At 48.0% G+C, this 21,517-nt stretch overlaps 1 protein-coding gene across 2 annotated transcripts in view; it reads right to left on the reverse strand.

Moving 5' to 3' along the window:
- Positions 1-21,492, reverse strand: part of vps52 (VPS52 subunit of GARP complex) — a 126,941-nt gene extending 105,449 nt beyond the window's left edge. The window contains exons 1-5 of one of the 2 annotated variants that reach the window (XM_073034622.1): positions 21,404-21,492; positions 12,374-12,461; positions 5,081-5,133; positions 3,388-3,463; positions 2,105-2,172 (exon numbers count right to left, since the gene is read on the reverse strand). In XM_073034622.1, the coding sequence (XP_072890723.1) occupies positions 2,105-2,172; positions 3,388-3,463; positions 5,081-5,133; positions 12,374-12,461; positions 21,404-21,415 (297 nt within the window). In that variant the 5' untranslated portion in view covers positions 21,416-21,492. Of the gene's footprint in view, positions 1-2,104; positions 2,173-3,387; positions 3,464-5,080; positions 5,134-12,373; positions 12,462-21,403 lie in introns of those variants that run through there. The other variant, XM_073034631.1, reaches the window with a different exon arrangement.
- Between the last annotated feature and the right edge of the window lie 25 nt (positions 21,493-21,517).

A 21,517-nucleotide genomic window follows, 5' to 3' on the forward strand; every position in this document is an offset into this window, starting at 1 on the left:
CGTGTGTGAGTGGGAGGGAGGAAGGTAAAGAGCTCGGAGGACTGTCTGTGTGTGAGTGGGAGGGAGGGAGGTAAAGAGCTCGGAGGACTGTCCGTGTGTGAGTGAGTGGGAGGGAGGGAGGTAAAGAGCTCGGGGGACTGTCCGTGTGTGAGTAGGTGGGAGGGAGAGAGGTAAAGAGCTCGCAGGACTGTCCGTGTGTGAGTGGGAGAGTGGGAGGTAAAGAGCTCGCAGGACTGTCCGTGTGTGAGTGAGTGGGAGGGAGGTAAAGAGCTCGCAGGACTGTCCGTGTGTGAGTGAGTGGGAGGGAGGGAGGTAAAGAGCTCGGAGGACTGTCTGTGTATGAGTGGGAGGGAGGGAGGGAGGTAAAGAGCTCGGAGGACTGTCCGTGTGTGAGTGAGTGGGAGGGAGAGAGGTAAAGAGCTCGGAGGACTGGCCATGTGTGAGTGGGAGAGTGGGAGGTAAAGAGCTCGGAGGACTGTCCGTGTGTGTGTGAGTGGGAGGGAGGTAAAGAGCTCGGAGGACTGTCCGTGTGTGTGTGAGTGGGAGGGAGGTAAAGAGCTCGGAGGACTGTCCGTGTGTGAGTGAGTGGGAGGGAGGTAAAGAGCTCGGAGGACTGTCCGTGTGTGAGTGGGTGGGAGGGAGGGAGGTAAAGAGCTCGGAGGACTGTCCGTGTGTGTGTGAGTGGGAGGGAGGGAGGTAAAGAGCTCGGAGGACTGTCCGTGTGTGTGTGAGTGGGAGGGAGGGAGGTAAAGAGCTCGGAGGACTGTCCGTGTGTGAGTGGGAGGGAGGTAAAGAGCTCGGAGGACTGTCCGTGTGTGAGTGGCAGGGAGGGAGTGAGGTAAAGAGCTCGGAGGACTGTCCGTGTGTGAGTGGGTGGGAGGAAGGTAAAGAGCTCGGAGGACTGTCTGTGTGTGAGTGGGAGGGAGGAAGGTAAAGAGCTCGGAGGACTATCCGTGTGTGAGTGGGAGGGAGGGAGGTAAAGAGCTCGGAGGACTGTCTGTGTGTGAGTAGGTGGGAGGGAGGGAAAGAGCTTGTTTTGCTGTTGTGTTCCATTGCTTTGTTGTGCTGTTGTTGCTTGTTCTGAACATTATGGGCATGTTATGTTATAGAATCACAGTAACAGAGAACACTACAGCACAGAAACTGGCCCTTCAGCCCATCTAGTGTGTCAAACAATTAATTTGTCTAGTCCCGTCGACCCACAACATATTCCTCCGTACCCTCCCATTCATATGTCTATCCAAGTTTCTGTTCAATGTTGAAATCAAACCAGCATCTTCCACTGGCAGCTTGTTCCACACTCTCACCGCTCTGAGTGAAGAGACTCCCCTGAAACATTTCACCTTTCACCTATGACCTCTGGTTGTAGTCTTTCCCAACCTCTGCGGAAAAGCTTGCTTGCATTAACCCTATCTATAACCGGCATAATTTTGTATACCGCTATCAAATCACCCCTCAATCTTCTCTGCTCCAGGGAATAAAGTCCTAACCTATTCAACCTTTCCCTATAACTCAGGTGGTCAGGACTTGGCAACATCCTTGTAAATTTTCTCAGTACTCTTTTAATCATATTTACATCTTTCCTGTAGGTAGGAAACCAAAACTGGACACAATAGTCCAAATTAAGCGCCACCAATGTCTTACAGAACTTCAACATAACATCCCAACTCCTGGACTCAGTACATTGATTTATGAAGGCCAATGTGCCAAACACTTGCTTTACAACCTTATCTACCTGTGATGTCACTTTCAAGGAATAAGGGATCTGTATTCCCAGACCAGCAATGCCCTACCACTCTCCAGAGCAGGTCCGACTCAGGTTTGTCCTCCCAAAGTGCAATATCTCACACTTGTCTACATTGAATTCCATCTCTGTTTTCCTGCCCATTTCACCAGCTGGTCCAACTCTCACTGCAAGCTTTGATAATCTTCCTTGCTGCCCCATACGCCGCCTATCTTGGCATCATTGCCCCTCCTTTCCAGTCCTGTTAAAGGGCTTTGGCTCAAACTATCAATGGTTTATTCCCCTCCATAGATGCTGCCTGACCTGCTGTTCTTCTAGCATTTTGTCAGTTACAGTAAACCTAACTGTGAATACACCTACCTCTAGGATAGTGTCACAGGCTGTGATCTGGTTGTGCAGACTGGCAATGTTCTGACTCTCCTTGATGTCTGGTGGTTGACGCTAAGGAATGCAGAGAGTACGGGAGAGATCCTCCCCAGTCCACATTGCAGGGTGGGGAAGCATTCTAAACCTTGTTCAACAATCACTGAAACTATGGCCCTGAGATCCCCTCACAAAACCTACCAACCGGTTTCAGGGGAAGAGTATCAGGGTGCCGTCTGTGTGACTGTGGAAACAGGATCCGAGAATATGGGCCAGAGTGAACCCTACCCCCTTCCCAACAAGCTGCAGGACGCTGTCTTGGATCCTGTTTCCACAGTCCCACAGACCAGAGTGAACCCTACCTCCAACTGGCTGCAGGGGGGGAACAGGAGGGCCCTGTTTGTGGGACTGTGGAACAGGATCTGAGACTATGGGCCAGAGTGAACCCTACCTCCAACAAGCTGCAAGGGGCAGAACAGGAGGGCCTAGACTGTGGGAACAGGATCCGAGACTCTGAGCCAGAGTGAACTCCCCAACAAGCTGCAGGGGGAAACAACAGGGCCCAGACTGTGGGAACAGGATCCGAGACTCTGAGCCAGAGTGAACTCCCCAACAGGCTGCAGGGGGAAACAACAGGGCCCAGACTGTGGGAACAGGATCCGAGACTAAGGGTCAGAGTGAACTCCCCAACAGGCTGCAGGGGGAAACAACAGGGCCCAGACTGTGGGAACAGGATCCGAGACTCTGAGCCAGAGTGAACTCCCCAACAGGCTGCAGGGGGAAACAACAGGGCCCAGACTGTGGGAACAGGATCTGAGACTATGGGTCAGAGTGAACCCCCCAACAGGCTGCAGGGGGAACAATAGGGCCCAGACTGTGGGAACAGGATCCGAGACTAAGGGTCAGAGTGAACCCTGACAGGTTGTGGGGGGGAGAACAGCAGTCTAGATTAGACTGTTTAAGAGTATTTTCTTTGCAGCCTAACACTGAATTTTAAGTAGTTCTAGGTAACAGTCTAGCAAGCTTTCTAGTGGTCACAGTGCATATATGCAATTGTTCATTGGACCCCTGGTGGTTACATTTGTATAATTGTGGTATGTTCTGGAACCTTCTCTTCCAGTTTGTTGTCTTGTTCACAGGTTGTTTGTCCACCTTGTTTTCCATTGATTCTATTCAGTTTCTTTGCATTTACCGTGAATGGCCACAAGACAATGTATCTCGGGGTGCGTATGGAGACGTGTATGTACTTCACTTTGAAATTTGTCTCTTTGCAAGGATACAGTCTTTAATGGAGGCATGCTCGATGTATTGTAATTCAGTCTCCACCTGCTTGGAGTAGTGCCTCAGGTCCACACCCTAAAAAGGAAGATTAATTCCAGTTTATGACACACTCTCAGTCACTGTGCTAAAAGCTAGTTACCACAGAACCTCCTGGAAGTCAAAGTTGTTCAAACAGTGAGCTGGAAGAACTCAGCGGGTCATACAGCATCTGCGGAGGAAATGGATAGGCAAATGGATACCCTTCAACCAGCAGGAACCACCACCTGGGACATGCTTTCAACTCACTGCTGCCACCATCAGGAAGGAGGTACAGGAGCCTCAGGGCCCACACCACCAGGTTCAGGAACAGTTATTACCCCTCAGCCATCAGGAATCATCACCCAGGACATGCTCTCGTCTCACTGCTGCCACCATCAGGCAGGAGGTACAGGAGCCTCAGGACTCACACCACCAGGTTCAGGAACAGTTATTACCCCTCAGCCAGCAGGAAGCACCATCCAGGCCATGCTTTTGAGAGAAATAGAGGGCTACTCGGTAGGGTAATTCTAGGCAGTTTCTAGAGTAGGTTCATGGTCGGCACAACATTGTGGGCCGAAGGGCCTGTAATGTGCGTTGATTTCTATGTTTCTACACATTGGTTGTTTCTTTGTTCATATATAGTTTTTTTTTAATTTTTATTGTATTTCCTGTTTTCCTGTGAACGTCTGCAAGGGACTGAATCTCAATATAATTGATAGTAATAGATAAGTATTTTGCTAATAAATTTACTTTGAACTCAAATCTGGGCATAGTCACTGCAACAACTGACAGACCCACCCCATCCTAAACCCCACTTGGTGCACCTCCTGGGGTGTTCAGGAAAGACGCCAGCATGGACAGAGGATGGCTGACTAGCAGGAGGCAAAGAGTGGCAATAAAGGACTCCTTTTCAGATTGGCTGCTGGTGACTATGATGTTCCTCAGGGGTCTGTGTTGGGACCGCTTCTTTTTACGTTATATTTCAATGATTTGGATGATGAAATTGATGGCCTTGTGGCCGAGTTTGCATACCATATGAAGATAAGTGGAGGAGAAGATAGTTTTGAGGAAGTAGAGAGGCTACAGAAGGAATTGAACACATTAGCAGAATGGGAAAAGAGGTGGCAGATGGAATATAGTGTCCACAAGTGTATGGTATAGGAGGAGAGAGGGGAAGGAGTAAAAGCAGACTATTCTCTAAACAGGAAGAGAATACAAAAATCTGAGGTGCAAAGGGATTAGGGAGCCCTTGTGCAGGTTAATTTGCCGGTTGAATCGGTGCTAAGGAAGGTACATGCGATGTTGGCGTTCATTTCAAGAGGATTGCAATATAAAGGTCACTGGGTGCATTTAAGGAGGAGATTGACAGGTTCTTGATTATGGGAAGAAGACAGGAGCTTGGGGGTGAGAGGAAAATGGATCAGCCATGATGAAAGGGCAAAGTAGATTTGATGGGCCTAATTCTTCTCCTATGTCTTCTAGGCTTTTGGTCAGACAAGCTTCATAAATTCTTTGCAATCTGACGAAAGGTGTTGGCCCAACATCAATACTTTACTCCTCTCCACAGATGCTGACTAGCCTGGCCAGTTTCTCCAGCATTTTGTATTATCTGAACTCTATGCTGAGTTCTCTACTGGCAAACTTCACCAGCGGTGTCCCGTCTTGAAAACGTACCGTCTTCAATGCTTCCTTCACGAGCTCATCCTCGAGATTGGCTTGTATGTGTGCTGCAACGTGAAACAAAACAGCTTAGAAAATGGAATCTCAGGCCTCGAGGAAAGCTAAAATTCACGATTGCTTAATATAATTGCCAGTGCACAATTGTAAAGGAGATCAAAATAATTGTTACTCAGATCTGATGCAGCACAAAAAAAACCAGTAAGATAACGAACACAATAAATATAAATACATAAGATAGCTTATGTATATAGATTAGTTGTATGTCGGGTACAGGGCTATGGTCTGGGTGCAGGTCCATGGGAGTAGGCAGGTTAAATGATTCAGCATGGACTAGTTGAGCTGTATGGCCTTTTTCTGTGCTGTACTAATCTATAACTTTATGCTCATAAAGCACTGGAGTGTCTGTACATAATGTGACTGACAGAAAATGATGAAGTAATGGTAATTGGAGGCGTGATGGATGGAGGCGTTGGTCAGTCTTACTACTTGGAGAAAGTAACTGTTTTTGAGTCTGGTGGTCCTGGTGGAAAGGTCCAGGAAAGAAACTCAGATGGTAGTTTGCCTCCCAGGTGCGAGGGTCGGGATGTTTCAGATCACGTACACGAGATCCTGAAGCGGGAGGAAGAACAGCCAGAGGTTGTGGTACATATTGGTACCAATGACATAGGTAGGAAAAGGGAAGAGGTCCTGAAAAAAGACTACAGGGAGTTAGGAAGGAAGTTGAGAAGCAGGACCGCAAAGGTAGTAATCTCAGGATTACTGCCTGTGCCACGTGACAGTGAGTATAGGAATAGAATGAGGTGGAGGATAAATGCGTGGCTGAGGGATTGGAGCAGGGGGCAAGGATTCAGATTTCTGGATTATTCAGACCTCTTTTGGGGAAGGTGTGACCTGTACAAAAAGGACAGGTTGCACTTGAATCACAGAGGGACCAATATCTTTGTGGGGAGGTTTGCTAAGGCTACTGGGGAGAGCTTAAACTAGAATTGTTGGGGGGTGGGAAGACGAGGCTGGCTCACAAATAGAGAAAGCTTATAGACAGTGTGAGAGGGAGGACAGGCAGGTGATAGAGAAGGTAACATAGGGAGTATTGTGAACAAAGCGGATGAGCTTAGAACGTGGTGAACATTACAGAGACTTGGATGGCTCAGGGACAGGAATGGTTACTTCATGCGCTGGGTTTTAGATGTTTCAGAAAGGATAGAGAGGGAGGCAAAAGAGGTGGGGGTGTGGCACTGTTGATTGTGTCATGCCTGCAGAAAAGGTAGACACCATGGAGGGATTGTCTATGGAGTCTCTGTGGGTGCAGGTTAGGAACAGAAAGGGGTCAATAACTTTCATGGGTGTTTTTTTTGTAGGCCACCCAATAGTAACAGGGATATCGAGGAGCAGATAGGGAAACAGATCCTGGAAAGGTGTACTAACAACAGAGTTGTCGTGATGGGAGATTTTAATTTCCCAAATATTGATTGGCATCTCCCTAGAGCAAGGGGTTTAGATGGGATGGAGTTTGTCAGGTGGGAAGGCTTCTTGACACAATATGCAGATAAGGCTACAAGAGGAGAGGCTGTACTTGATTTGGTATCGGAAAACGAACCTGGTCAGGTGTCAAATCTTTCAGTGGGAGAGCATTTTGGAGATAGTGATCATAATTCTGTCTTCTTTACAATAGCATTGGAGAGAGATAGGAACAGACAAATTAGAAAAGTGTTTAATTGGAGTAAGAGGAATTATGAGGCTATCAGCCAGGAAATTGGAGGCATAAATTGGAAACAGTTGTTCTCAGGGAAAAGTACGGAAGAAATATGGCAAATGTTCAGGGGATATTTGTGTGGAGTTCTGCATAGGTATGCTCCAATGAGACAGGGAAGTTATGGTAGGGTACAGGAACCGTGGTGTACAAAGGATGTAGTAAATCTAGTCAAGAAGAAAAGCTTACAAAAGCTTACAAAAAGGTTCAGAGAGCTAGGTAATGTTAGAAATCTAGAAGATTATAAGGCTAACAGGAAGGAGCTTAAGAAGGAAATTAGGAGGGCCAGAAGGGGCCATGAGAAAGCCTTGGCGGGCAGGATTAAGGAAAACCTCAAGGTATTCTGCAAGTATGTGAAGAGCAAGAGGATAAGAGTGAAAGAATAGGACCTATCAAGTGTGACAGTGGGAAAGTGTGTATGGAACCGCAGGAAATAGCAGAAGTACTTAATGAATACTTTACTTCAGTATTCACTATGGAAAAGGATCTTGGAAATTGTAGTGATGACTTGCAGCAGACTGAAAAGCTTGAGCATGTAGATATTAAGAAAGAGGATGTACTGGAGCTTTTGGAAAGCATCAAGTTGGATAAGTTGCTGGGACCAGATGAGATGTACCCCTGGCTACTTTGGGAGGCAAGGGAAGAGATTGATGAGCCTCTGACAATAATCTTTGCATCATCAATGGGGACGGGAGAGGTTCCAGAGGATTGGAGGGTTGTGGATGTTGTTCCTTTATTCTAGAAAGGGAGTAGAGATAGCCCAGGAAATTATAGACCAGTGAGTCTTACCTCAGTGGTTAGTAAGCTGATGGAGAAGATCCTGACAGGCAGGATTTATGAACATTTGGAGAGGTATAATATGATTTTTTGAGGATGTGACTAAACACATTGATGAAGGAAGAGCAGTAGATGTAGTGTATATGGATTTCAGCAAGGCATTTGATAAGGTACCCCATGCAAGGCTTATTGAGAAAGTAAGGAGGCATGGGATCCAAGGGGACATTGCTTTGCAGATCCAGAACTGGCTTGCCCACAGAAGGCAAAGAGTGGTCATATTCTGCATGGAGGTCGGTCACCAGTGGTGTGCCTCGGGGATCTGTTTTGGGACCCTTACTCTTAATGATTTCTATAAGTGACCTGGATGAGGAAGTGGAGGGATGGGTCAGCAAGTTTGCTGATGACACAAAGGTTGGAGGTGTTGTGGATAGTGTGGAAGGCTGTCAGAGGTTACAACAGAACATCGATAGGACACAAAACTGGGCTGAGAAGTGGCAGGTGGTGTTCAACCCAGATAAGTGTGAAGTGGTTCATTTTGGTAGGTCAAATATGATAGCAGAATATAGTATTAATGGTAAGACTCTTGGCAGTGTGGAGGATCAGGGGAATCTTGGGGTCCCAGTCCATAGGACACTCAAAGCAGCTGTGCAGGTTGATTCTGTGGTTAAGAAGGCGTACAGTATATTGGCCTTCATCAATCGTGGAATTGAATTTAGGAGCCGAGAGGTAATGTTGCAGCTATATAGGACTCTAGTTAGACCCCACTTGGAGTACTGTGCTCAGTTTTGGTCGCTTCACTACAGGAATGATGTGGAAGCCATAGAAAGGGTGCAGAGGAGATTTACAAGGATGTTGCCTGGATTGGGGAGAATGCCTTATGAAAATAGGTTGAGTGAACTCGGCCTTTTCTCCTTGGAGCGACGGAGGATGAGAGATGACCTGATAGAGGTGTAAAGATGATGAGAGGCTTTGATCATGTGGATAGTCAGAGGTTTTTTCCCAGGGATGAAATGGTTGCCACAAGAAGACACAGGTTTAAGGTGCTGGGGAGTAGGTACAGAGGAGATGTCAGGGGTAAGTTTTTTACTCAGAGAGTGGTGAATGTGTGGAATGGGCTACCAGCAACAGTGGTGGAGGCAGATACGATAGGGTCTGTTAAGAGACTTTTGGATAGGTACATGGAGCTTAGAAAAAATAGAGGGTAAGCCTAGTAATTTCTAAGGTAAGGACATGTTCGGCACAACTTTTTGGGCCGAGGGACCTGTATTGTGCTGTAGGTTTTCTATATTTCTAACATATTAGGAAGTTCTCTGCTGCACATTTGTAAAAGTAGTGAATATAGATGTGCAAAGTCCAACTCTCTTCAGCCTCCTCAGAGTAGAGGTGTTGGTGAGCTTTCCTGATTGTTCTGGGACCATAACACAAGTTAAATGTTTCATTTAAGAGACAACAGGAGTACAAAAACAAACTGAACAGATCGCGAGAGATCCCAGTCTGCCAGGAAAACCAGATTGCAAGAGATCCCAGTCTGCCAGGAAAAACAGATCGCGAGAGATCCCAGTCCGCCAGGAAAACCAGATTGCAAGAGATCCTAGTCTGCCAGGAAAACCAGATCGCGAGAGATTCTACTCTGCCAGGAAAACCAGATCACGCGAGATCTCAGTTCGCCAGGAAAACCAGCTTCCCACCACTGTTTACCCTTCCTGCTGCTTCAGAAGAGCAGCCAAAGTAACTAAAGACCCCTCCCACCCTTCAAGAAGGCAGCACAGTCATAAGATACCGTCACAGTCCTGGACATGCCCTCTTCTCATTACTACTATTGGGGAGGAGGTACAGATGCCCAAAGATGCACACTCAATGTTTTAGAAACAGCTTCCTCCCCTCAACCATCAGGTTTCTGAACTGTCCATGAACACTACTCTACTATCCATTCTTTGCACTAGTTTCTATTTTATTGTATCTTAATTTATTTTTACATACTGTGCAGAAATCTTAGCTTTTTTAAAATATGAGACAGCATGCGCTAGGGTGTCTAAGACTTTTGCACAGTACTGTAGTAATTCTATGTATTGCACTGTACTGCTGCCACAAAAAAAACACAAATTTCATGACATATGTGAGTAATGATAAACCTGATTCTGATGTGGGTCTCTTTTGTGGACTGCGAATGGAAAGGGGACAGCGAGAGGGAAATTATGGTTGGGATAAGGGCAGGGAGCAGGAAACACCCGAGAGACATTCTGTAATGATCAATAAGTTTGTCATCATTGCCTGGTGCCAGAGGGACACACACCACCCCCTGCCACCTGTCCCATACCCCTCCGCCACACTCCACCCTCGCCACTCCCAACATCCTTTGCTCCCATCAGATTTACAAACTCGCTCTCTGCTCCACATTGACGAATCTACAGTGCCGTGCAAAAGTAGTTTTGCATAGTATTGTATGTCTTGCACTGCACTGCTGCCACAAAACATCAAATTTCACGACACACGTCAGTGATAATAAACATGATTCTAATTCTAATGGGGAGAAGATAGAAAAGCTTGAAAAGACATGCACTGCTGGACTCAAAGACAGCTTCAATCCCACTCTTCTAACACTGTTGAATGGACGTCTTCAACGATGAGATGAATTGTTGATCTTGCTATGGTCCTTGCCCCTTGTCGTACTGTAACAATACACTCTGCTTCTTTTCCCTTGCTAATACTCCTCAACCATCAGGCTCTTGAACAAGACAGGATAACTTCACTCACCTCAACAATAAACTGATCCTAGAACCTACGGATTCACTTTCTTCATCTCATGTTATTACTTATTTATTTATTATTACTTTTTTTGTAGGGTTTGTTGTCTTTTGCAGATTGGTTGTTTGTCTGTCCTGTTGGGTGCGGTCATCAATTGATTCTTGTTTATTAATCGCGTGATAGAACGTGGAGCGGGCCTCTGGCCTTTCAAGCCAAGCCCTCCCAGCAACCCCAGCAGAACCAAACTTCTATTCTATTCTGTTTCCTCGTATTTACTGTGAATACCCACAAGAAAATGAATCTCAGGGTTGGATATGGTGGTAAAAAGATGGCATCAATCATTAAGGACTCCCACCACCCAGGGTATGCCTTGGTCTCATTCCTACCATCAGGAAGGAGGGACAGAAGTGTGAAGGCACACTCAACGATTCAATAACAGCTTCTTCCCTTCCACTATCAGTTTTCTGAATGGACAGTGAACACATGAAGACAACTTCACTACACTTTATATATTTCTATTTCTGCACTATTAATTTAATTTAACTACTTTAAATATATATATATATATATATATATATATGCATGTATAGTTTTTAAACTGCAATTCGTGATGTTTCTTTATTATTATACATTGCAATGTACTGCTGCTGAAATTCAACAAATCTCACGACATCTGCCTTGATATTAAACCTGATTCTGATTCTGCTGTACGTACATTGATAATACATTTACTTTGAACTTCGACGTACTGATGTTTGGAATGATCTGTATGGATGCCTTGCAAAACAAAGAATATAAAACAGCACAGCACAGGGCAGGCCATTCGGCCCACCAGGTTGTGCTGGTTTTTGTGGCATTTTACACTAAATCCCTCTGTCTATCATTCATATCCCTCCATTCCTGTCATATTCATGTGCCATCTAAAACTCTCTTCAATTCCACCAAGCTGCCTGCTTCTACTAATACCCCTGCCACCTATCACTCTTCGTGTAAAAAAAAACTTCCTCCTCTAACCACTAAAGCAGTTCGTTCAGCGTTCGATATTTCTCCTCGGGAAAAGCGTATGACTGTCACCCTTAATTCTAAAAAGCTTTAACAGGTCTCTCCTCAGCCTCCAACACTCTCGGTCTGTCCCGCTTCTAATAGCTGTGGAGAGGATGCAGAAGCTCATCTGCACCCTCTCTAAAATCTTCACTGTATCTTGGTACATGTGACATTAATAAGAAAAGAGAAATTAATATTTATAAGTTGTTCTGGTCTGAGAGACTATATAGGGCCCCTTATCTCAGAAAAGATGCACTGGGATTGGAGAGGGTCCAGAGGAAGAAAATGATCCCAGGAATGAAAGGGCCAACACATGAGGAGCATTTGATGGCTCTGGGCCTGTACTCACTGGAGTTTAGAAGAATGAAACTGCCCCACTGAAACCTATTGAATATTGAAAGGCCTGGATAGAGTGTGTGTGTGGAGAAGATGATCCCTATAGTGGAGGAGTTGAGGGCCAGGGGGACAGCCTCAGAATAGAAGGACATAATTTAGAAGAGAGATAAGGAAAATTTTCTTCAGCCAGAGGGTGGTGAATCATTGTGGCAATGGAATTCATTGCCACAATCAGTTATGGAGCCCAAATCATTGAGTATATTTGAAGTGGACGTTGATAGGTTCTAGATTAATCAAGGTATCAGAGGTTATGGGGATAAGGTAAGAAAATGGGTTGACAGGGATAATAAATCAGTCATGATGGAATAGCAAAACAGACTCAATGGGCCAAAAGGCCTAATTCTGTTCCTACGTCTTATTATCGTTAAACTAATATACTTAAGTAAATGTACTGACAGAAAATGGTGGTAATTAGTTTACTCATAAAGTGACTGAAATATCCAACATTAAACCCACTGCCTGTCCAGACAATTCTACAATCAGCAGAAAGGTTTTTATTAAGAAAAAATTATCTTGTTAAGGCAGAATCAGCTAGCAAGTGACACTGTGTTAGGCTCAGGAGAAACGGTACTCACTGTCAACTTCATCAAGAATAAACTCATCAGTGGTTATGTCCAGTTCACCCAGAGTGAGCTCGCTACCTTCCACCTGACTCCTCTCCCCCTGCACAGGAGAAAACAGACACAAGATTCAGCTGACGCTGGGAATCCAGAGCAACACACAGAGGTCATATCTGCCCATTAGATACACAACAGATTCTGCAGATGCTGGAAATCCAGGGCAACACACACAAAATGCTGGAGAACTCGGCATCCTCTATGGCGCGGGGAAGGTGGATGAGTGTGGGGGGAATGAGGTGAGAAATTGGGGAGATGGGTAGAAGTAGTAAAGATTCAAGATTTCTTTGAGCAGTAGCCAATCAAAGATCCAAAGCACGAGAAGACATAGCTCATTCAGGTTTGCCGATTGAGTACATGAGGCGTTGACTCGCAGCAGGGTGCTGTTTGAAGCAGCGGCGAATCGAAGATCGAAGTATGGGAAGACGTAGCTCACTCACGTTTGCCGATTGAGTACACAAGGCATTGACTCACAGCAGACTGGTGTTTTGAGCAGCAGCCAATCAGCGACAAATTAAAATAAGGTGAGGCAAGCGAAGCGACCATAGTGTGAGTGGGCAGGGTTAGACTGGAGATTTTGAGGCTTCAGCTCTTCAAGGCTTCAGTGAGGAGACGCTTGAGTGAGAGCTGAGGGTAGATTTTTTTCCCCACAGTTTATTTATAGCTTTTCCTTTTTTATATTTGCTTCGTTAGAACAGTAAGGACGCCAGGCAGGCGAGGATGTCTCTCTTGCCGATGTGGGAAGGACGCCAGGCAGGCGAGGATGTCTCTCTTGCCGATGTGGGAAGGACGCCAGGCAGGCGAGGATGTCTCTCTTGCCGATGTGGGAAGGACGCCAGGCAGGCGAGGATGTCTCTCTTGCCGATGTGGGAAGGACGCCAGGCAGGCGAGGATGTTTCTCTTGCCGATGTGGGAAGGACGCCAGGCAGGCAAGGATGTTTCTCTTGCCGATGTGGGAAGGACGCCAGGCAGGCGAGGATGTTTCTCTTGCCGATGTGGGAAGGCAAGGAAACCTCCAGCATCCCTGACAACTGCACCCACAAGAAGCGCAGGTAGTTACACCAAAGGTCAAGTCAAGTCAAGTCAAGTCACTTTTTATTGTCATTTCGACCATAACTGCTGGTGCCAGGGTCCAGGACATCTCGGGTCGAGTCCTCAGCACTCTTAAGTAGGAAGGTGAGCAGCCCGAGGTCGTGGTCCATGTAGGTGCCAATGACATAGGTAGAAATGTGAAGTGGTTCTGCAAACTGAGTTCAGGGAGTCAGAGGCCAGGTTAGAGGGTAGGACATCCAGGGTCATGAAATCAGGATTTTTTACCCGAGCCATATGCTAGCGAGGCCAGAAATAGGAAGATCATACAATTTAACAGGTGGCTAAGGAGTTGGTATAGGAGGGAGGACGACAAATTTTTGGATCATTGTGCTCTCTTCTAACAAAGGTGGGACTTGTATAGAAGAGACCGTTTGCAGCTGAACTGAAGGGGGACGAGTGGCCTAGTGGGTATGTTTGATGGTGCTGCACGGTGGGGCGGAGGGGGGGGGTAGTTAAACTATGGTTGCAGGGAGACGGTAACCAGAGTGCCAGAACTGATTGTGGAGAGGTTGTGGAGACAGATATTGTGAAGCCCTCAAAGTCAGGAATCGAAAGGTTGAGCCTGAGCTGCACGCACTTCAATGCAAGCATGGGAGGAAAGGTGGGGGAGCCCAGGGCAAGGAGCAACACCTGGAATTATGATTTGTAGCTATTAGTGAGACATGGTTACAGGATGGGCAGGACTAGCAGCTCAGTATTCCGGGGTTCCATTGTCTTCCACGTGATAGAACAGGAGGGATTAAAGGGGAAGGGTGGCACTATTAGTCAGGGAAAATGTCAAGGAAGTGCTCAGAAAGGAAAGTTGAAGAACTCATCTATGATGCTGGATGGGTGGAACTGAGAAATAAGAAAGGTATGACCACGTTAATGGGGCTATGTTATAGACCACCAACTAGTCCATGGGATTTAGAGGAACAAATTTTGTTGCAAGACTGTTGCAAGGAACGTAAGGTTGTTATAAGTTGAGATTTTAACTTTCTGCGTATCAACTGGGACCCCCATAACGTAAAAGGACTAGATGGGACAGAGTTCATCAAATGTATTCAGGAAAGTTTCCTTAATCAGTACATAAAAGTCCCAATGAGAGAGCGTGCAATACTTGATCTGCTATTAAGGAATGAGACGGGGAAGGTGACAGAAGTTCGTGTAGGGGAACACTTTGCATCCAGCGATCACAATGTAAATATGGAAAAAGATAGGTCTGGGCCTTGTGTTGAGATTCTAAATTGGAGAAAGGCCAATTTTGATGGTATCAGAAACAATCTGGCAAATAGAGACAGGTATATCTGGTAAAATTTAAAGTGAATGGGAAAGGGAACTTCAACTTGTATTATCGATAGAGAATTGGGAGAAAATTCTTCAATTAGTTAACTCTTCCTCTATATGTGCTAAACATGCCTTAATACAATTTAAGGTGGTGCATAGGGCCCACAAGTCTAAAGATAAACTAGCTTGTTTTTACTCATATAAATCCCGTCTGTGATAGATATCATTCTGAGGTAGCTTCTTTGTCCACTTTTGAAAAAATATTGGAAAAATATTTTTGATACTGTCTCAATGGTTTTGCGTATTGATTTACAACCTCATCCTATTACTGCAATTTTTGGCTTACCAATGATGGAACATAGTTAATTATCCTCCTCAGCTTGTCGGATGATTTGCTTTTGCTACATTAATGGCTAGAAGATCTATTCTGTTAAATTGGAAAGAGATTAGCCCTCCTACTTTTAATGGTTTTCCCAAACTATATCATGCTTAAGTTTAGAAAAAATCAGAAGTGCCACTTCTGACCCTTCGGTTAAATTTGAAGAAACTTGGAGACAATTTATTCAACATTTTCATATGACGTAACTTGACCTTTCCAAATGTCTTTTATCAACCTTAAATATATATGGATAGAGCAGCGGAACTAACGACATTAATGATTCTATCCGATGTAATATAATAGCCCAGCTTTCTTTAGTTTAGTTTAGTTTAGTTTAGTATACTTTTTTTTCTTTTTTAATTTGGGTTTTTTTCCTTTGATATTTTTTCACTTCATGTTCAACTACATTAAGAGTTTGGGAGGCTTAGTATATTTATGTTATTTCTAGTTTATATTCACATATGTAATTATCAATGATGTAATCCCATTCTCTTTGCACTGTTACTGTTATGTATATGAATTTGAAAATTAAGAAAAATATTGAAAAAGAAAGAAACGATCTGGCAAGTGTGGTTTGGGACAGGCTGTCTTTTGGCAAAAGTGTACTTGGTAAGTGGGAGGCCTTCAAAAGTGAATTTTTGAGGGTACAAAGTTTGTATGTAGCTGTAGAATAAAAAGGTAAAGTTAACAGAAGTAGGGAACTTTTGTATTCAAGATATTGAGGCCCTGGTTAAAAAAAAAAATCGGAGGAGCACAGCAGGCAGGAACAAGTGAGGTACTTATACAGTGTAAGAAATGTAAGAGAACACTGAAGAAAGAAATCAGCTGGGTGAATAGAAGGCATTTGTTGCCTTAGCAGACAAGGTGAAGGAAAATCCTAAGGGAGCAAAAGGAATGCAAAAGACAAAATTGGTCCTCTGGAAGACCAGAATGGTAATCCATGTGTGGAGCCAAAACAGATGGGGCAGATCGCGAATGGAATTTTTGCATCTGTATTTACTTAGGAGACAGACACAGAGTCTAGAGACGTGAGGCAAAGCAGCATCAATTTCATTGGCCCTGTACAGACTAGAGGAGGAGGCGTCTGCTGCCTTGAGGCAAATTAAAATGGATAAATCCACAGGGCCTGACAAGGTGCTCCCTTGGAGCCTGCGGGAGGCTAGTGCAGAAATTGCAAGGGTCCTGGCAGAGATACTTAAATCATCCTTAGTGACAGGTGAGGTACCAGAAGATTGGAGGATATCCAATATTGTTCTGGCGTACAAGAAAGGCTCTAAAACTAAACCGGGAAATTATAGGCCACTGGGCCTGACATCAGTGGTGGGAAAGTTACTGGAAGATATTCTAAGGGACTGGATATATGAGTATTTGGACAGAAAGGGACTGGTTAGGGATAGTCAGCAAGGCTCCATGGCTGATAGGTCTTATGGAGTTTTCTGAGGAGGTTACTGGGAAAGTTGATGAAGGAAAGGCAGTGGGTAGTGTCTACATGGGTTTTAGCAAGGCATATGACAAGGCCCGGATGAGAGACTGGTCAAGAAGGTTCAGTCGTTCAGCATTCAAGACAACATAGTAAATTGGTTTAGACATTGGCATTGTGGGAGAAGGCAGAGAGTGGTAGGAGATGGTTGCCTCTCTGACTGAAGACTTGTGACCAGGGGAGTTCACAAGGATCGGAGCTGGGTCCGTTCTTCAACATCTCTATCAATGATGTGGATCATAGTATGGTTAACTGGACCAGCAAATTTGCAAATGGCACCAAGATTGGGGGTGTAGTAGACAGCAAGGAAGACAATCAGAGCTTGCAGCAAGATGGGTTAATGGGAGCTACTGATCACCTTCAGTGCTTTGGGAGATTAACTGTTTTGAGTCTGGTGATCCGGACACACACTCCTTGTAAACTGTACAGATGCACATCTACAAAGAGACTGGAAACTCCCGCACTCACAGGTTTTGTTCTCACACAGCTGGAATTGGACACAGCTCGAAAAAGTTTACAAACATTCAAAATTTTCTTTGTTGCACTGTACGTCATTATACCATTATTAATAAATGAAACCAAAGTACACGATTTTTCAATTGTCATCATAAATTTTCACAGCATACGTACTACAAACAAAATCCTCCCCACCTCCAACACCACAGCCATCCCTCCTCCCCAACACAGCAGCGATCCCTCACCAACTCCCCAACACAGCGGTGATCCCTCCTCACCAACTCCCCAACACAACGGCTATCCCTCCTCACCAACTCCCCAACACAGCGGTGATCCCTCCTCACCAACTCTCCAACACAGCGGTGATCCCTCCTCACCAACTCTCCAACACAGCGGTGATCCCTCCTCACCAACTCCCCAACACAACGGCTATCCCTCCTCACCAACTCTCCAACACAGCGGTGATCCCTCCTCACCAACTCTCCAACACAGTGGTGATCCCTCCTCACCAACTCCCCAACACAGCGGCGATCCCTCCTCACCAACTCCCCAACACAGCGGTGATCCCTCCTCACCAACTCCCCAACACAGCGGCGATCCCTCCTCACCAACTCTCCAACACAGCGGTGATCCCTCCTCACCAACTCTCCAACACAGCGGCGATCCCTCACCAACTCTCCAACACAGCGGCGATCCCTCACCAACTCCCCAACACAGCGGTGATCCCTCCTCACCAACTCCCCAACACAGCGGTGATCCCTCACCAACTCTCCAACACAGCGGTGATCCCTCCTCACCAACTCCCCAACACAGCGGTGATCCCTCACCAACTCTCCAACACAGCGGTGATCCCTCACCAACTCCCCAACACAGCGGTGATCCCTCCTCACCAACTCCCCAACACAGCGGTGATCCCTCACCAACTCTCCAACACAGCGACGATCCCTCCTCACCAACTCCCCAACACAGCGGTGATCCCTCCTCACCAACTCCCCAACACAGCGGCGATCCCTCCTCACCAACTCCCCAACACAGCGGTGATCCCTCCTCACCAACTCCCCAACACAGCGGTGATCCCTCACCAACTCTCCAACACAGCGGTGATCCCTCCTCACCAACTCCCCAACACAGCGGTGATCCCTCACCAACTCTCCAACACAGCGGTGATCCCTCACCAACTCCCCAACACAGCGGTGATCCCTCACCAACTCTCCAACACAGCGGTGATCCCTCACCAACTCCCCAACACAGCGGTGATCCCTCCTCACCAACTCCCCAACACAGCGGTGATCCCTCCTCACCAACTCTCCAACACAGCGGCGATCCCTCACCAACTCTCCAACACAGCGGTGATCCCTCCTCACCAACTCTCCAACACAGCGGCGATACCTCACCAACTCCCCAACACAGCGGCGAACCCTCACCAACTCCCCAACACAGCGGTGATCCCTCACCAACTCCCCAACACAGCGGCGAACCCTCACCAACTCCCCAACACAGCGGCGAACCCTCACCAACTCCCCAACACAGCGGTGATCCCTCCTCACCAACTCCCCAACACAGCGGTGATCCCTCACCAACTCTCCAACACAGCGGTGATCCCTCCTCACCAACTCCCCAACACAACGGCTATCCCTCCTCACCAACTCTCCAACACAGCGGTGATCCCTCCTCACCAACTCTCCAACACAGCGACGATCCCTCTTCACCAACTCCCCAAAACAGCGGTGATCCCTCCTCACCAACTCTCCAACACAGCGGTGATCCCTCCTCACCAACTCCCCAACACAACGGCGATCCCTCACCAACTCTCCAACACAGCGGTGATCCCTCCTCACCAACTCCCCAACACAGCGGTGATCCCTCACCAACTCTCCAACACAGCGGTGATCCCTCACCAACTCCCCAACACAGCGGCGAACCCTCACCAACTCCCCAACACAGCGGCGAACCCTCACCAACTCCCCAACACAGCGGTGATCCCTCACCAACTCTCCAACACAGCGGTGATCCCTCACCAACTCTCCAACACAGCGGTGATCCCTCCTCACCAACTCCCCAACACAGCGGCGATCCCTCACCAACTCCCCAACACAGCGGTGATCCCTCCTCACCAACTCTCCAACACAGCGGTGATCCCTCCTCACCAACTCTCCAACACAGCGGCGATCCCTCCTCACCAACTCCCCAACACAGCGGCGATCCCTCACCAACTCTCCAACACAGCGGCGATCCCTCCTCACCAACTCTCCAACACAGCGCTGATCCCTCACCAACTCCCCAACACAGCGGTGATCCCTCACCAACTCCCCAACACAGCGGCGAACCCTCACCAACTCCCCAACACAGCGGCGATCCCTCACCAACTCCCCAACACAGCGGTGATCCCTCACCAACTCCCCAACACAGCGGCGAACCCTCACCAACTCCCCAACACAGCGGCGAACCCTCACCAACTCCCCAACACAGCGGCGAACCCTCACCAACTCCCCAACACAGCGGCGATCCCTCACCAACTCTCCAACACAGCGGTGATCCCTCACCAACTCTCCAACACAGCGGTGATCCCTCCTCACCAACTCTCCAACACAGCGGTGATCCCTCCTCACCAACTCTCCAACACAGCGGCGATCCCTCCTCACCAACTCCCCAACACAGCGGCGATCCCTCACCAACTCTCCAACACAGCGGCGATCCCTCCTCACCAACTCTCCAACACAGCGCTGATCCCTCACCAACTCCCCAACACAGCGGCGAACCCTCACCAACTCCCCAACACAGCGGCGATCCCTCACCAACTCCCCAACACAGCGGCGATCCCTCACCAACTCCCCAACACAGCGGTGATCCCTCACCAACTCCCCAACACAGCGGCGAACCCTCACCAACTCCCCAACACAGCGGCGAACCCTCACCAACTCCCCAACACAGCGGTGATCCCTCACCAACTCCCCAACACAGCGGCGAACCCTCACCAACTCCCCAACACAGCGGCGAACCCTCACCAACTCCCCAACACAGCGGCGAACCCTCACCAACTCCCCAACACAGCGGCGATCCCTCACCAACTCTCCAACACAGCGGCGATCCCTCACCAACTCTCCAACACAGCGGTGATCCCTCCTCACCAACTCTCCAACACAGCGGTGATCCCTCCTCACCAACTCTCCAACACAGCGGTGATCCCTCACCAACTCCCCAACACAGCGGCGATCCCTCACCAACTCCCCAACACAGCGGCGATCCCTCCTCACCAACTCTCCAACACAGCGGTGATCCCTCACCAACTCCCCAACACAGCGGTGATCCCTCACCAACTCCCCAACACAGCGGTGATCCCTCACCAACTCCCCAACACAGCGGTGATCCCTCACCAACTCCACAACACAGCGGCGATCCCTCACCAACTCCCCAACACAGCGGCGATCCCTCACCAACTCCCCAACACAGCGGCGATCCCTCACCAACTCCCCAACACAGCGGCGATCCCTCACAACTCTCCAACACAGCGGCGATCCCTCACCAACTCTCCAACACAGCGGTGATCCCTCACCAACTCTCCAACACAGCGGTGATCCCTCACCAACTCTCCAACACAGCGGTGATCCCTCACCAACTCCCCAACACAGCGGTGATTCCTCACCAACTCTCCAACACAGCGGTGATCCCTCACCAACTCCCCAACACAGCGGTGATCCCTCCTCACCAACTCTCCAACACAGCGGTGATCCCTCACCAACTCCCCAACACAGCGGTGATCCCTCACCAACTCTCCAACACAGCGGTGATCCCTCACCAACTCCCCAACACAGCGGTGATCCCTCCTCACCAACTCTCCAACACAGCGGCGATCCCTCACCAACTCCCCAACACAGCGGCGATCCCTCACCAACTCCCCAACACAGCGGCGATCCCTCCTCACCAACTCTCCAACACAGCGGCGATCCCTCACCAACTCCCCAACACAGCGGCGATCCCTCACCAACTCCCCAACACAGCGGCGATCCCTCCTCACCAACTCCCCAACACAGCGGCGATCCCTCACCAACTCTCCAACACAGCGGTGATCCCTCACCAACTCCACAACACAGCGGCGATCCCTCACCAACTCCCCAACACAGCGGCGATCCCTCACCAACTCCCCAACACCATGGTGACCACCTGCAGTTCCAACACTTCGGCACCCCCGACCACTAAGACTCCCTGACGCTCCCTCATCTCCACCGCAATACCCCGACGCTCCCTCGTCATTGCCTCCATACTCCGCGGCGCTCCCTCGCAATATCCGTTCCCTCACCCGTACGCTCCAACCCACCTCCGCCGCCATTGCAGCCTCATCCGGGTGATCTGTCACCTCAGCGGATGGACTACAGACTCTGAACTACACTTCCCAGCATTCCCCGCCGCCGCCGTGACGTTTTCCGGCCGG

The sequence above is a fragment of the Hemitrygon akajei genome, chromosome 2 (assembly GCF_048418815.1).
Source record: "Hemitrygon akajei chromosome 2, sHemAka1.3, whole genome shotgun sequence".
In the NCBI taxonomy this organism is placed as follows: domain Eukaryota; kingdom Metazoa; phylum Chordata; class Chondrichthyes; order Myliobatiformes; family Dasyatidae; genus Hemitrygon; species Hemitrygon akajei.